General features: G+C 34.1%; 1 protein-coding gene across 9 annotated transcripts; it reads right to left on the bottom strand.

Moving 5' to 3' along the window:
• Window positions 1–616: 616 nt before the first annotated feature.
• Window positions 617–8,061, bottom strand: LOC122038820 (transcription factor TGA4-like). Of its 9 annotated transcripts, none has more exons than XM_042598765.1 (10): window positions 7,907–8,061; window positions 7,636–7,802; window positions 5,175–5,346; window positions 5,015–5,089; window positions 4,073–4,132; window positions 3,914–3,991; window positions 3,764–3,830; window positions 2,231–2,502; window positions 1,710–1,928; window positions 617–1,041 (listed from the first exon to the last, which is right to left on the bottom strand). In XM_042598765.1, exons 2-10 carry the CDS (start codon window positions 7,686–7,688, stop codon window positions 886–888), a joined length of 1,152 nt encoding a protein of 383 aa, XP_042454699.1. In that variant the 5' UTR covers window positions 7,689–7,802; window positions 7,907–8,061; the 3' UTR covers window positions 617–885. The 9 variants fall into 9 exon arrangements, with proteins under 9 accessions (XP_042454699.1, XP_042454697.1, XP_042454698.1 ...); XM_042598763.1 differs by having other exon boundaries at window positions 1,692–1,928; window positions 7,907–8,060; XM_042598764.1 differs by having other exon boundaries at window positions 1,692–1,928; window positions 5,175–5,337; window positions 7,907–8,060.
• Window positions 8,062–18,168: the final 10,107 nt, after the last annotated feature.

Genomic DNA, 18,168 nt, shown 5'->3' with positions numbered 1-18,168 from the left:
AAATTTATTTTAGAAAAAGAAATAAAGTTAAAGGATTTATTTGAATAGATCCATTAAAAGATCTTATCAAAGAAATCTAAGAGGCATGGTTGGTGGGTGAAAGGGCTCTTCTAGTGCTCCGAATAGAAGGAACTGGTCGAGGAGCAGTCGATTCGGGCGTGGCGCCCCAGCATCGCCATGTACGACCGTAGCAGCGAGTGGGGGATCGGGCCGCCCACAAGGAGTACCGCCACCCAGATCGTGGAACCCATCTCGATGCTCACGTTCGGTTCCATCACGTCGCATCGAGAAGGCCGCCGGACGACGACGAGGAGTCGATGATGGGAAATTTAGATCAGATAATACGCAACGAGATTGTTGAGAAATGGTTATGGAATCACTGGACCTGACTCCTACTCGAGCCATAGGAAGAAACCCAACTTTGCACTAGAATTTAATTTATTTTATTTTATGTTTTATTTAAAGTTTATAGGATGATATTCCTCCCTGTTTATCAGATATTTTTAATCTTCTTTTATTTCTTATCTAATTTTACCATTATTTAATTTATAATAATATGATATTTTTATCGAAAAAAACACTGGGATAGATCTGTTTGTTTCTGATATCAAATACCTTCATGGCAAACTTACTGCCCTTATACCGAAAAAGGATTTGCACTAATAACAAATGGCATGTTCATAAACAAGCTACAGAACCACCGCGATATATCTTCATAGACGATCTACACTAGCGCACTTGTTGCAATATCTGCTGAATATGCTCTCTATGATAATGATCCTGATGGAGGCTAGGAACCATTTTGTTGATGTCCCTTCCTTTGCCTAGTTGGTTGGTTGCAGATTTTTTAAATGACAAATCACCATGGTAACCTGATCTGATTTTTTAGGAAGTTGGTTTGCACAGTCGAGCAGCCCATAACGAACTAAGGGCACGAAGGCGTTGGAAGTAGTCGCCCAACGCAAGCAAACCTCGTGCCGCCTGACGGGTTGTGAGGATGATGTGCATCTGCTGCAAAGTCTGCTGTCTGAGGAGATCGGCCTGTATTAAAATTTAGGCAAGGATGATTGATGGTCAGCCTAATATTGGGAAGCAATTCTAACAATTTAGCGAAAAGGTCAAATATATTATAGTGTGAATGGATAAGAAGTTTGTTTTTCTGTTTCGGTTTTACACAAAGGCAAACAACAGCAGAACAAATGAGAAATGGTGAAAAACTAACTAATGTAAATGGCAATGCAGATGCAAAACTGTAGAATTGGTTTAAAAGTTATAGGAGACTTCAAAACCTTACTACTACAAAAAGCATAGACTCGAATAGAAGAAAAAAGTTGATGGCATTGAGTATCACGAACTCCAACAAACACCTCATTAAAAAAAACATATTTTCATCATTTCAAATCTACTGTATTGTATTTCTATCATTTCAAATCTACATTCAAGAGCATGTTTAGCATACCATTTCAGGGAATATGTGGGAAACAGACACTCCCATTGATCGCATGCAAAAATATACTCTGAAGAACTAGACAACTAAATTTGATGTTGATAAGATACTCTGAAGCATTGCACTGATGAATTATATCAACTTTAAAGAAAAAACAAACTGACGAATCATCAAAACAGGAATTTTATAAATTAAAAAAAAAGAATAGATAATTAATAATATATTGGCAGAATTGTTGTATCACCTGGTTCAGAAAGCTTACAAGAGCCTCCAGCTTTCTCATGGCATTTGTCATTTGTCCCATGTAACTAGAAACACAAGATGTGCCTAAGGGGTCACATTTTAGAGTTTCTGAAAGAGTTTGCTGAAGTTTTTCCAATCCTTGAGACAATGCATCTTCAGCTTGATGTGAAGATTGTTGCAGGTTGCAGACAGCGCTCATTTGTTGATCTGACAGAGGCTCCAGCTGTGAGTAGAGCGCCTGCAAACCAAGAATAGGATATATTAGCACGAGGACAATGAAATAGCAATCTTGTGAAGTTGGAAGAAAAGTGAAATTATTACAAAATGATGGGATCCTTTTTTCCCCAGCATGTTATCAAACTGGAGATATGGAATATGTGGACCTAGTTTAGATCATTATATACTTTCTGCGGTCCCATGCTACATTAGAATAGTCACTGTGCACTTTCAAGGAATCATGATTTTCATGCAGGTGTTGAAGTAGAGCTTGCACATGCAAACTTAATGGTAGCTAGAATTCTTTCCAAATAATTCAATCACCTTTAGAAGCTCTGAGGGCCTAAATCCACCAATCCAAAGAAAAAATCTTTCAGTGGACGTTCTCCACATGCCAGACATAAGATAGAAGATGTCAGATTTAGCAGCACTGGCTTTAATTTTGAAAAGATTGTCATAGTGTCTCATTCCACTCTCAACAAGAATGTGAAGCTCTAAATCAGATACATTTGCTTGAAGTGCAGCTCTCAGTTCACATGTTTGTCGATTTTGTTCTTCGACCCAGTGTCCGTATTCCATTTCAAAAGCAGCAATCTCTGGAAAGCAAACAAGAATTGTATCTTTAGGTAATAGGCACTAAGAAATTAAAATATCTTTTTATCACATAATAACTCATCCAAAGAATCAAAGGAAACATAAACCTGAAACAAACCTACTTTACCATTCCAAAAAATTATGCCACACAAGGGTAGACAAATCATGAATTTATAATGAGTTTAATATTAGAAGCAAAGGATGCAAGATATTGCAAATGGAACATGAATTCAACTATGCAATATTTTTTATTGTGTCACAGCCTGCCCAAATAAGAGAATTAACACTAACTCGATGCTTAAAATTTGTTTATAAACTGTCTTCATTAGCCCACAGCTACTTATGTAGGAATAACTCAGAATGTCATAATATCCTCCACATGGGGTTTCATGTCCATGTCAATACCCCAAAGTCCAACTGACAATAAAGAATCATCCTTATGATAGTAATTGGCCTCATACTCAACCACATTGTCTAGCATAAGCCTGCTCAAAATAAAGATGTCATAATTTAACCAAATTAGATATTAATTAACTTAATAGACAAAGCTACATGCTCTAATTGCCTAAGAACAAATTGCAAGTAGTTTACTCATTGGTCCATAAGCCTCTTCAATTGGACCATAACTAGACATCTAGGACTAAATCAAGGCATTCCATATTGTCAGCATAACGTCTAAAAGTGCTAAGTCTATATTACAAGCTTCTATGATATTTCACTATATTCAACAAATGGTAAGTTCTTCATCCAACTCATATCATGGCAAACATTTTAAAAGATGGGTCGAGGGAACGTGATGCATAATTCAATCAACTATTAGCATTAGTTTAAACTTGGGAAGGAGTAACAGTGAGATGACAATGATTTGATGTCTCAACTTGCAAAAGTGGAAGAAGAAAGTGAAATTTTTATCTATTGATGCTAAAAGTGTAACAAAAAAATTAATCACAGTATGGTTCAGCATAAACTAAAAGATCTAGTGAACTATGATACTAGAACTCTTCCATCACTCCGACACCTATGAAAGGCATTCAACATCCAATATGGACATCAACATGCCCAATATACAATGTGCCAAAACTTTAAAAAGAAAAAAAGAACAAAGAAAGATCTCAGATGTATAAGTTCATGCCATGCCATGTTAGATACTGTATGTAGCATTATCAATATATTGGCGCAAAATGGTTATTTCAAGAATTGTTGAGATTTCTTTTCCTCAATGTTCCAGTAAAAGAAGAGAAGAAAATGGAAATCACAGAGTACCTATATTGACACTTCCAGGCACACCAAGAGTAGACCCTTGCAAATTCCCACCTAATGTGTACACACCCTGCAGTAAAGCAACAATTTGTTCATCGGCTGACATGGCTAAGATAAAGATCTCTGCTCATTATAAAGGTGTAGCACTTATACCAAGTGTCTGGCCTTATCAACCTCCTGTTCTAGTTGGGCGAGTTTTAAACGGCTTGACTCTAGCTGTTGAACATATGCCTGCCAAAGAATGTATTCAAAGATCAGCATATTAAACCTGATTTTAATTGTCAGTTTTAAAAAATCATTTTGTTAGGATACCTTTTTCCGCAGTCGGCTTTTTCGAGCAGCCTCTCGATTTTGTGCAAGTCGTCTCAATATCTATAAACGTCATCAAGAAGTACATAAGTGTTACTAAATGCAAACTATACATCAGAGAGTCTACTTAATGATCAAAGTTGAATGTGGCTCATTTATATGATTGGAGCTTCATGTAAGAACATGAATTTCTGATCAAATGCAAACACTCATAACAAAACAAGAAGCAAGTGCATATTTTGAACATAAACCTTTAAGGTAACTAAGCCAAAAATTCAACCAGCTTGAAATAATTATCATTCAGTTTAAAATAAGACATCTCAAACCATTGAATGTTCGGATTTCATAAATTCATTTGGGAAATATTCCTGTTTGATGTAGAAAATCCTTAACATAAGTTCATTGTAGTAAAGCAACATATATTCTCTATTCTGGTAGTCTATATAGAATTTTCCTACATTTCAGGCTTACCATTTAAGAGAAGATGCAGAGAAGATTAATATAATCTGAGTATCAAATTTAAACTTAAATATTGATATACACTGCAGTCTGGAACAAATATGCATTATCTTATCCCATTGGTGATGACTAATTAAATTGCTTCTCAGATGAAGTTCCACTCAAATATAAATGCACTTACTGTCTATGTCAACATTTTTTATTTCTTTCTACACACGAGTCTTTCAAGAGGTTAGGATAGATCATATAACCTGACACATTATACAAACTTTTATTTGTGGCGGTAACTAGGATATCGAAGATCTTATTGGGAAGAAAATATTCTACTTTCTACGAATATACAGCATGACAACCACAGTAAAAGGACAAATGTAACAATTACTGATGTCATGTTAGTCAATATTGTGAGAAATAGACAAATAAAACTACCATCAAATTAGATAAGAGTAAAAAAAAATATCATAAGAATTTCAAGATTTTATTCACCTTATCTGAAGGCTTGTTTTCTTTCTGATCAAACTTCTTTGGTTTTCCTAGTGCTTTGTTAGGAATATCTTCTAGCTACATAAGAGTACAATATCTCCAATCAGGACAAATGCTGAAATTAGTGAAAGCTCTAGTTGAACAAGATAGATTTGTCACAGACATCAACCAAACAGTCAATTCGCATATCTGCTTCCAAAACTGTTGAAGCACATGTATTTTGGCTACTATCAGCTTTGAAGGGGTACTCCCACATGCCAGTGTGGTGATTTTCTTCATACATGCCCATCCTACTAGAGGTTTGAAATGGAGATATAGAACTCCTACTGTTTACACTGAAAGGATAAGGTTACTTCAATTGAATGAACAGGAATCAGAAGTCAAAAAAATTATTGATTAAAGAAAGTAGTTGTTAGAGGCAAAATGTTCGATACATTGCATCAAAGTTTTTCTTTGTGCCAATAACAGTATATATAAGGGACCCTAACGGACCTTGATAATCCAGTAACGCATCGCTCCCTTAGCTCCTGTGCTTTTATAGCAATTGGTTATCCTATAAGGTAATTATCCGTTTATATAATCTTCATTTTCCGTTCAAAAATTATCAGGATTCAAGACATATCCCTAGAATTTCCCCAATCAACATACTTGGAGATTGTGTCACGCGAGAAGCCTTCGTATACCTAAAAATGTATATTAGATCAGTTTGTCTCGTAAAACCATTTAGATTTCGAGGGTATGCAAAGAAATTGTGTATCTTCTTCGCTCTCTTTTGACAACCATTCAAAAAGCGAGCTCCAGGGAGATATTCTCGTAAAAACTAAGATGAAAACAGAAGAAATAATCAAGTATAAAACACAAGAACACTGCAGAACACACAGCACGGGCGGATTTCTGTTCAGCCTTTGAAACGCAGTTCGAAATCACAAGAAACAGCATATTCTGACTCTACTCTACTTCGCTGACAAAAAAAAAATCTATAATGAGTACTAAAAGAAGAGTCTTCTTTCTGTCCCTCTTTTTTCACTTCAGACTTAATAAAGGAGAGAAGAAAAAAAAAAAATCTTTCCCGTCCAACGAAGAGATTCCGACTTCGCACATACAGAAACACCAGGGAAACAAGCATATCACCTCAAGAATGCAGAAAGGCCAAAACAGAGCTTTAACCTTGAGATCAACTGAAACGCCTTCTTTCCCCGCCAAACCAGTGCCTCGGAATGAATCGTACAACCCTAAACCCGAAGGCTGGTGGGGAAATCCCGTGGCCGTCATTCCCTCCCTCCCCGCCCCTTTACGAGAGCCTCACTCTACGAAAGAGAGACAGAGGAGGAGAAGCAGATTAGGGAACGGAAGTGGAGATTCCCGGAGGCCGAGTTCCGTCCCTTCACAGTTCTCCATCGTTATTTTTTAATGAGCTATGATATTTATTTAGAATTTTCATTAAAAAATTCATAAGGATAGTGGGTTTCTTGTGTCTGTTTAGGGATGACAATTTCATCCGAACCCGATGGAGGATCCGACATCCGATCCGAATGGAGGAGGGTATGGAGGGACTATCAATACCCGATATCCGACCCGAATACCCGATTAAATAATATATATACATATATTAAAGAAAATTTTTTTTTCTAAAATCAATTTACTATTTTTTATTGATATTAGTAGGCCTATATAGATGTTTAATCTATTTTTTATAATTATATATAAGTTTTTTAATAGGATGTTAATTTTAATATGTTTTTGTTGAATGATAATAGCTCGATAGAAAGAAGAAAAATTACACGTATAAAATATATGCGGTCCTTTAATGGGTATGGGTATACCCATTGGATATCCTATATCCGATGGGTATGGATACGGAGGATATAGAATCTGACCCGAATTCGACCCATTGTCATTCCTATGTCTATCCTTAAAAATTTTTTAGATGAAAATATAGATAAATATCATTTCTTATTTTTAATTTTTAATGGTGGTCTGGTGGGTCGCGGGAAAGAGAGTGTGCCACAGGTACGCGTCTCGTTACCCTGCGCCGCCCGGCCGTGACGCCAGCGACACTGTCGCGCACAACCGCGGTGCACTTACCTCCCCAAATCCACCGAGAGGTTTTCATTTGGGGAAAAATATAAAAAAGGGCCATTAATTTTCATACCTTTATTTTCATTTTTCAGTATCATAAAAAAAATATCCATTTTAACAATATTAAAACTATTTTCTATTTTTAAAATATATTTATTCCACACTGGTATAACAGTTTGGTGTTAATTTTAGCCAATAATACTATAATATTACTACTTTTAAAATATAAAGCATCTTTTTAATATATTTTTTCTTAAATAGAATACATTTTAAATATTTTTAAAATAAAATAGACTTTTTGATAACATTTCTTTATACAACAGAGTAGAAGTATAATGATATCTGTTTCATCACTGTGTAAAATATTTTATATCTTCATTCTCCATGGAAAATAAATCAGTGCATGATGATTTCAAAATTAGAATCTTTTTTATTATTTTGACAATTTATGGAAGCAAATAGAAAAAGTTTGAAAAGCTTATTGGTGAATGTTGAAATTCAGAGAACTAAAGATAAAAAAAAAAAAACAAGTGAAAATTGCTCACCAAGTTTCTATATGGTTCATGTTGTTTTCATAGCACCCAACGTAAAACTCCATTATTATATCTTGTTGTTGATCCTTGCAAAGGTTCACGGCTTTGTCACAATACTGATAAGGCTTCAATCATCTCTCAACTCCATGCTCCATACTTTTCTTTTACACACACATGAACTGTAAAACAAAACATTCTCTTCATCCAAATCCACTTCTTGCTAAAATATATTAATATAAACAAGATGATAGAAGGATATGCTTGGACTAGGAAGCAGCCATACCTCTCTTTCTTTGTCAAGGAATTCCAAGCATGGAAAGAGTAGTTAGGGCTAACACTCAAAGTTAGGAAGGAAGGTGTTAAATGGAGTACCAAGAAGAGATAAGCTCATGGTGGACATTGCTTTTACTAGGTGCCATCCACTAAACCTTTTGGGTGATTATTAAAAGTGGCTTAAAATGAAATTAAAATGATGAATTATTCAGAAGTAGACATAGGCACAGTAGAATGAATGAATATGATGATGAAGATATTTTGGTGGCCAAGCTTTAATTTCCGTACTGAAGAGAGCTCAATTATTCATGCCTTCCTGAGAAACTTTTCATATAGGTGATGTCCTAAAATACTTAAGCTCTAAGAATTCTACTCCTTGCGTCTTTAAGATTTTGTCTTTTATCACCTTTAGCTTTTCCTTGGTGGCCATCTCCCTCCTCACCCTACACCAATTGCATACGTTATCCTTGATTTTTCAAGTGAATTAATCTCAGAAATGTGTGGTTTTGATTTCACTGAAATATAAATGAAGTTTCAAGCCAGATCTTTGTGGCATTAACTAATTTTACTGCCCTTTGGGTTTCTGAAACGCAGCTATGACAGTGGAATATTGATGCTGTTTCACTGAGTTGATATGCATGCATGCTTTTTCTTGCCCATGGATCATCTTTATAATAAGTAAATTTGCTGATCTTTTTATCAACTCTCACCTTTATTGATGTGTTTTACAATTAAATAGAAAATCGATTTGCATGAGATTATTTTGTTTACTTAAATGGTGGAGGCTTATGCATGCATATCAGCATATGGAGGCAAAGTGCAAAGCTACTTGGAAAAGCATAGTAAAGAGGCGCGCAAGGATAATATAAGAAAAGTTCGCGATGACCAAGATTCTTGTATGGATTGGCAATGAAAATAAGTTATTTTTTTATCTGCAGATTTGCAGAACAAACAGAATGAACCACTACTGTTCGAAGAAAAAGATCCACTTGTAGCTAGTACGGCAGTATTAAATCTGACCATCTTTAGTTAGGAAATGCAAAAGACACCACTACAAGAAATTATCAAACTATCAAATTCAGAAAACACTGGATAGATGTTTTCAAAAGTCCAAAAAAAAAAAAATCTTACCAAGAAGCCACTACACTGGAGACGACAAGCAAATGATTGTGGATAGAATTAAGATTTATTCTTGTGTATTGAAATCTGATATGTGTTATAATTATGATATGTAGCATTTTTCTTTCCCCTAGTGTTCTTTCGTCATCTCATTGGTCTACGATGCCACCTCTCTACAAACTTGGCCAATGACCCGGCCAACTCGCTTTTTGTCGCCATCAACCTCGAGCATCATGATCACCTTTGCTGTGATGCAGAGATTCACCATTAAGTTGCGCTACTCCACCATTTCCTACTAATAGCCCAATGACTTCATTGGTACTCTACTAATATGGCATCTTTGTCTTTGATTGCCAATCATCATTTCATTTTCATTTTCATTTTCATAGTGATCAATGTATCAATTGATCACTGCCCTTGCTCCACTGGTGTTATTTACATGATCGACGACAGAGCTGGAAATTAAATCTCCAGGATAGAAATTTATAGTTTTTCTGTATTTCAGTGTAGGACATCGATCAGTTTGGCCCACGAGGATTACACAGACTTGGACGGGTACACGTAGCAGTTCTACAAGCATACACGATAATGCATCGGCTTGCGGACGAGAACTTCGACTTGCGTCTCGTGCGAGCGACGAGCGACGAGGCAACCGCAGCTTATAAGTCGCATTACAATCGTAGGTTTATAAAATTTTAAAAATTGAATAAGAAGTCTTAAATTATTGTAGAGATGACATTTGACATTTGACATTTGACATTTGAGATTTGAGATTTAGCAATAGTAAAAATTTAAATCTATGTTTTTATTTCGAAATTGATATAATAAGCATAAAATTAAACAATTCAGGTTATGAATTGGATCATAAGAAAATTGATTTAAAATTTTAATCATTCAAATTTAAAAATATTTCAATAAATTTTTATACTGTTGATGTAATATATTGGAATAAAAAAAATATTTAGAGCTCTAACTATAGATACTCCAAGTCCATTGTCACTGCCACCAAAACCCATGTGCATTGATTATTCCTTGCTTTATCGAGATTGATAGATTATCTGACTCTCATGTTCGATTGGGTGTGTGAAGTGTCTGAAAGTGGTTTGAATACTCGAATGTATGTAAAAGTCATGGACAGAAGTCATGCATAGAGTCTGACATTATAACAAAATTATGTATGATTTGCTATGAGACATGAGCTTCAATATTATCACACCAAATTTTTAGTGTAACATTTGGTGCAAGATGAAGTTCAGAGAGAAGTTATTGAAATCAAATAATTTCATACATTAAATTTACTATAGCTTTATATTCTGCCTCAGTGCTTAAACGAGATATTATAGGTTGCTTTTTTCGAATTTCATGAGATAAGGTTTCATCTAAGAAATATTGCATATCCACTAGTAGAACGTCTATCTTCAGGAGAACTTGCTTAATCTGCATCATTATAGGTATGTAAATCTCGAGATGATTAGCGATATAAAAGAAGACCATGTAGAATAGTATCTTTGAGATAGCTAAGTATTCTTTTTATATTATCCCAATTTTATTTAATTGAAGCATGCATGAATTGACAAGCACGATTTACTGTAAAGGTAATATCAAGACGTGTTATAGTGGCATTGTAACGCTCCTAGTTTTTCCTTTATTTTTTTTCAGTTCATAAATATAACTGCGGACGTCACTTTCTTATACTTCCATAGCGGTTTCTTAGTTCAAATAAAATTACATAGACGGTTTGAAAAATAACATAGCTAAATGCATAAATTAATCTGGAAGGCCTTCGGGTTGTATTATCATTGTTCCGAGCTGACTCACTGGTCAACGTCTCCTGTCTCATTTGTTCCATTGTCTGAAAAAGAAAGGTTAAAGTCTATGAGTCGAGTGACTCAGCATATTCAAAACTATGGCATACAACAATTAACGTTTATAATCTAGTGTACTAAGGAAAATCATATTCTAAGTAACTAGGGACTTTCCTACTAACATAGCACGAATGTACGCATAGGCATCAACATAAGCATGAGGACATAAATATAAGCATACGAACAGACATAATCATGAGCATGTACATCAGCATAGCATAAACATAAACATAAACATACGAACATACATAATCATGAGCATGTACCTCAGCATAACATAAACATAACATAAGCATATGAACAAATATAATCATGAGCATGTACATAAACATAACATAAGCATAAACATAAACATACGAACAAACATAATTATGAGCATGTATATAAGCATAAACATAAACATATGAACAAATATAATCATGAGCATGTACATAAGCATCGAACAGACATAATCATGAGCATGTATATAAGCATAACATAAACAAAAACATAAGCATATAAACAAACATAATCATGAGCAACTACATAAGCATAACATAAGTATAAACATAAGCATACTTTATCATAAAATCTTTTTAAAGTAAGGATCGTTGAAAGTGACTAGCTATTATCATATGATCGATTAATCAATCTCAGCTGTAAAACCATGGTACCAGGCGATGAGACATTAGCAACCACTTTTTCGTTACTATATCTTAGCTTATAGTTGGCAGGGTCTCTAGCAACCCTTTTGTCACTGGATCGTGGCCTATGAAAATCGGATATTAGGCTCCCTCTGGGGCCTTGGCTCGTAAATAGGATTCCTCTAGGGCCTTCTCCCTCACAGTATTCCTATAAATCATTATCATAATCGTTTTCTCACAGTCAACTTACCCGATATTGGGCTCCCTATGGGGTCTTATCCTGTAAACGGGGTCCCTCTGGGGCCTTTTTCCTCACAGTATCCTCATTCAATATTTATCCTTATTATTATCACTTTGTTACAGTCAACCTACCCGATATTGGGTTCCCTCTGGGACCTTATCCCGTAAACGGGGTTCCTCTGGGGCATTTTTCCTCACGGTATCCTTATTAAATTTTTATCATTATTATTATCACTTAAAGGTATCATACTCATACATGCGAAGAATATGAACATAAACTTGCGTGCAAATTCATAATATAAGCTTAAGCATAGACTTATATATCAAAATAGCATGAGCGGGCATAGCAACTTAGACATGGCATAATCGTAAATCTAAATGTAAGCATGCAAATTCATATCATACCTATAGCCTACTAAACTATCATGATGTGAAACAAGGGTAAACACATGCATTCTAAGCAAATTCCAAAATTTAAAAGTTCTAGGAGATAATACGATATCATTTTCTTAACATATACTTATAAATCATAAACCGGAACTCAGTTAGGGTACCTAAACATACATGAACGTGAGGAATTAAAATAAAACATGATATGAGAAAAACATAAAACAATGGTTGAGCAACCATGATGAACAAACCCTTAAAACAAGATTTAAAACTACTATCATATCCGAAACTTACAAGGTCTATAACATAATTTGAGCATGCAAAGATCTCTAGTTTCTAATAGAAAACAAATAGAAGAATATGAAGCAATTATAGGGTAACATCATGATGAATAAACTCCTAAAAACAGTGATTAAAACCAAACCTATAGAATCTGCAACTTACTAGGCCTACAAATTCATGTGAGCATGAAAAGATCCCTAACTTCTAAGGGTAAACCAATTGCAAAACATGAGGCAAATTTTTATACTTCATCTAAATAAAAAACTCCTAAAAATAGTGGTTAACCCCCCCCCCCCCCCCCCTATAAATCTGAAACACCCAAGCTTTATAATTCAAATTAAATATCAAATGGTCTTCCATCTTCTAAAGTAAAACAACTAGAAGCATGGAACAAATTGTAATGCAACATCCATACACATAACTCCTAAAAAAAAAATTTAAACCTACCTTTATGAATATGAAATTTACTAGCTTTGTAAGTTGAATTAAGCATGGAAAAGTTTCCTATCTTCTAAGGGAAAATAACTAAAAGTATGACCTAATTTGTAGTGAAACCTCCTAATACATAACTTTAAAAATATAATTTTAATCTACTTCTATAAATCTAAAATTTTCAAGTTTTACAATTCGAGTTGAGTATCATATGGTTTTCTATCTTCTAAAGAGACCCACTAGAAACATGGAACAAGCATGAAGTGCAACATCAAATTACATAACTTCTAAAATAGAATTTTAGAACTACCCTTATGAATCCGGAACCTACAAGTTCCAAATGTAATGGGAGCATAAATCGTTCTCTAGCTTCCATATAGAAGTGAGGAAGGAACTTAAATCATGGTATCATCTTCTTAAAAACACAAAAGAACATAGGGTTCCATAAACATCCGAAACTTACAAGTCCTAAAATACATTAGAAGCATAAACAATTTTCTAATTTCCAAATAGAGATGAAGAAGGAACCTAAACCATAGCATCAACTTCTTAAAACTGAAAAGAACAAAGGAAACTACAAAATCCAAAATCCTCCATTTAAACAAACCTTTAAGAGCTTTAAGGAAAGAACTTAAACTAAATCATCACAACTTAATCTATGGTACCCAAAATTCACAAGACATAGAAGCTAATCTAAAGCATTACAAGCTAAGGAACATGCCTTAAGTACTTAGCTACCAACTCATTGTCTTCCCTTGAAGCTCCAGCACTAGTGGAGAAACAAAGGGAGAGGGAAATCTTCTTAGTGCCGGTGGCAACATCCAAAGGGAGACTTTTGAATGTAAGGTTTAAATAAGAGAGAGATCTTAGGGCTTGGTCTCAATTTCTAATTCCTATAAATTTTATATAAAATCTCATCCTAAGTTTTTATCTCTATCCTTTATCCAGAGTTTTGATCTCCTGCACGACACGCACAGTGCACGACTGTGCGCGTCGCGCAGGAGATCAAGCTTTGTTTTTAATTTTTTTTTTCATATTTTAAATTAAAAAAATCTATTAAAAAAACTAACATTTCCTTATATAAATTTCTAATACATTAATATATCCCCTCATCATATTACAATACTCAATAAATACTTAAATTAATTTTTTTTAAAAACCAAACACTATAATCTAATTGGGAAATCTGAACCCCAGAGGTAAAATCTAAAAAACAAAATAGCTTTGATACTATAACCCAAAGCCTGAACCCTAAAAATTAAATTTTTAAAAAATATTTGAATTCAAAATTTTTTTAAAAAAATTAAAGAGAAAAAAAGCGTTGAAATCCTGTGCGACGCGCACAGTCGCGCACTGTGCCGTCGGGCAGGATATCAGCGCTGCCTTTATCCATATCCATAATTATATAAATTTCATATATACATATATAAAATTCGTAAGTTATAGATTTATAAATACTAAGTCATTTATATTATTTTTACAAAACTTAATACTAAGTTTAAATAGAAACATATATACATAGTTATATAATTCCATATATATTTTACTTAGTCATATAAATTTTATTCATGATACATAATAATATATAATTTGTAATACTATAGTTTCTTAATTAGTTATTATATGCACGTTAATATTATATTTTCTTATTTAATTTTATTTATGCTTTGTAATTTATATTATCCATTTTATATTATGTAATATATTATTTTATTCTATATTAATTAGATTAATAATCTCTAAAAAATTTTAGATACTAATACATGCTAAGTCCTATAATTCCTATATACTAAGTTCTATCCATTTATAATTCACATATTATAATTTTTTAATTATCATATACACGTTACATTAAATTTATACTATATAATTTATATTATATATATAATATATATTATTTACATTTTATTTCCATATTGATTAGATGGATAGTTTATACACATAAATTATATAAATACTAAGTCTTTATATATTTACATCTTACTATTTTCTTAAAATGATTCACTAATCCAAATTTCCTAATTGCAGGCTAACTTAATTAATTAGGTCTATTTATGTAAATAAATTCTTAATTAAATCAAATAAATAATTACAGTTAATCCAATAAATATCCTTAATTAAATAAATTTAAAATCTAATTAAATTATAATTAATCTAATAAATCTCCTTAATTAAGTAAATCTATATTCTAATTAAATTACAATTTAATCCAATAACTCCCCTTAATTAAATAAGTGATTTTGAATACTACAGACATATTGTAATGCTCCAGCAAGAATTTGATAAATCTATGGATTAGACAGAGCAAGAGAGGATGAAGTTGTAAAATTATTTATAGTAATTAGTGTAGAGACTGGACGTGCTCTATGCATTTTGGCTCATTGGAGAAGTCCAGTAATATATTTACTTTGAGAGAGAAGATAACCTTCCTCATGTGAAATAAGTTCAATACCAAGAAAAAATGAGAATACCCAAATCTCGAGTAGGAAATTCTTAATTGAGAAGACTTAATAAAGTTGTGATATCCTTGTGATCATTGCCGATTGTTAGGATGTCATCCACATAAATAAGAAAAAATATCATATATCCATCATTATATTTGTGGAATAGAGATAAGTCAGTTTTGATCCAGAAAATCCTTGAGCTTGTAACCAATTTGATAAACGATGAAACCATGCACGAGGAGCTTGTCGAAGACCATGTAAGGATTTCTTGAGTTGGCAAACATGAGATGAAAATTGTAGATGACGAACTTGTATTATCTGAGGATTCGGAACTAGAGAGAATGTTATCTTCGACTGGCGATGTTCCCAAGATTAGAGCAGCAACTTGAGGTGATTCTGATGGTATAGGAGTGTTATCAGAGAGCTCCGGAATAAGATCTAGGATGTCATCACTTCTTACAATGTTAGGTGTGTTGGGTTTTTCGGACCGCAAAAATCACTTTTTCGCGTCGCGGAAACCCCGAAACCCCCTAGCCATTGGATCCGTGCGAAGAAAACTTTCAAAAATATGAGTATGAGTTTCAAACGACGATCTACAGTAGATCTACAAAGGAAAAACATTTTATACCTTTGAAGCGTGCCCTCGCAAATCCCGCTCGTCCAACGGTACGTCGGATCTCGAAGTTGTCAACGTAGACAACTCTCTAGTGATATCCACACGAACAAGAAGTGTTCTCTAACACTCAAGGATGGAGAAGAGAGCACCACAAGTGTGCTAGCACTCTCTAGGGCTCTCGGGTAGGATTGGAAGAAGAAGAAAGGAAAAGAAGAGAACACACTCCTCTAAAATCTCTATGTGACTTTCACTAACCTTTCTTCTTGGATTAGATTCACTCTCCTTTCTTCTCCCTTACTTGAAACCCACGACCAAGAGAAGAGAAGGAGCAAGAAGAGAGCTTAGGAGGAGGAAGATCACTTGAATGAGAGTTACACTTGCAAAATGAAACTCTTTTCATCTAATTAAGTTGTTTGTAACCTCCATGGGATACCAAGAGTCACAACTCTTGGTAACTCCCATGAGGTGGCACTTCACTTAAGTAACCATGATGATGTGGAGCATCATCATTGGTCCACTTAATGTCAATTCACCAATGAGGTGGCATAAAGTCAAGTCAAACTTGACTCTTCATCTTCCTCTCAAGTCAAGTCAAACTTGACTTAATCTCTCTCATGGTTGATCTAATCCAACCATTTAATTCAAGCCAATTTAATATAATGAATCTAATTCATTTAATTAAATTGATTCAATGAGTCATAATCTAAATTAGACTCATTGAACACATGAATCAACTTGATTCCAACTCAATTAGCCCAATTAGGATTACTCTTAATCCAATTTGAGTCATCAAATGAATCTAATCCTCTTGGTTCATTATATGAACCTAATCTCCATCCACTTGTTCTTTGTGTGTGACCCAATAGGTTCTTGTAACGTTGAAAATGCCCCTAAACTCATTTAGAAACATAAGTAATGAGCGGTATCTAGCAATACATCATTACTACCCAAGTTACAAGAATGTTGAGATCCAACATCACCTTGTGACTACTAATTGTTACTCCTCACAATATATGACAAGTGTCCTTCTATCCTAGACATCTAGATTGATCAATGTGAGGCATAGACCGTGTCATCCTCTAATCAATCTAAATCTTGAACTCCAAGTAGACTCACTCAATCAAATGAGCTCAATATCTCATATTGACTCATTTGGGCATGGCCATGCACTTCGTGGTCTCACTCTATCAAGAATACCGATGTCTCTCCCGTCATATAGGAGGGATAGATCTCATCTACATCACTCACATCCCTCCGCATAATTTGTTACATACCCAATAATCGCCTTTATAGTCCACCCAGTTACGGGTGACGTTTGACGAAACCAAAGTACATAACTCCTTATGTAGGGAACCATGGTGACTTCAGATCTAAGGACTAGTAGTCATACTAATAGCCACATGAGAAAGTATATGCCACTCATATAACGATCCATGATACTTTCTCATGGCAGATCATTCAGTATACATTCTCCAATGCATACCCATGTGTCAACTTGATATCTCTATATCCATGACTTGTGAGATCAAGTCATCGAGTTGACCTACATGCTAGTCTTATTGCATTAACATTGTCCCTGAATGTTAATACTCGACTAAGAATGATTTAAAGTAGTGTTCCCTATATCATCTCACTATCGATTCAACCAATCGATTGATATAGGTAAGAACCTTCTACTCAAGGACGTTATTATACTTAGTTTATTTGGCACCAATACAAGTAAGTATAATAACCAAATAAATGCCTTTATTAATATAAGAATATGATACAATAAGTCCATAATACAATCATCAAATGATTGGCTCTAGGGCTCTAGCTAACAATGTGTCATCAAGAAAGTGCCGCCTGTATCTGAAGGAGAGATCGAAGAAGCTGCTGAAAAAGGGAATAGAGACTCATCAAAAGTAACATGTCGTGAAATATAAATTCATCCTATTGGTATATGCAAATAACGATAATCATAATGCAAATTACTATAGCCAAGGAAAATACATTGTAATGAACGAGAGCCAAGTTTATGTTTAGAGTAGGGGCGTAACCACATATAACATACGCAACCAAAAATTTGAAGGAAAATATAATCAAGAGCTTGATTATAAAGTTTTCCAAAATGGCACTTATGATTGAGCAATGGAGTAGGAAGTCGATTTATGAGATATACGACAGTGTTAACAATTTCATCCCAAAATTTATGTGGAATTGACGCATGATGAAAAAGAGCTAAAACAGTTTCAACTATATGTCTATGTTTTCTCTCAACA

The sequence above is a fragment of the Zingiber officinale genome, chromosome 1A (genome assembly GCF_018446385.1).
Source record: "Zingiber officinale cultivar Zhangliang chromosome 1A, Zo_v1.1, whole genome shotgun sequence".
NCBI lineage: Eukaryota > Viridiplantae > Streptophyta > Magnoliopsida > Zingiberales > Zingiberaceae > Zingiber > Zingiber officinale.
The sequence above is the reverse complement of the archived record's forward strand: the minus strand, read 5'-3'. Positions and strand labels throughout refer to the sequence as shown.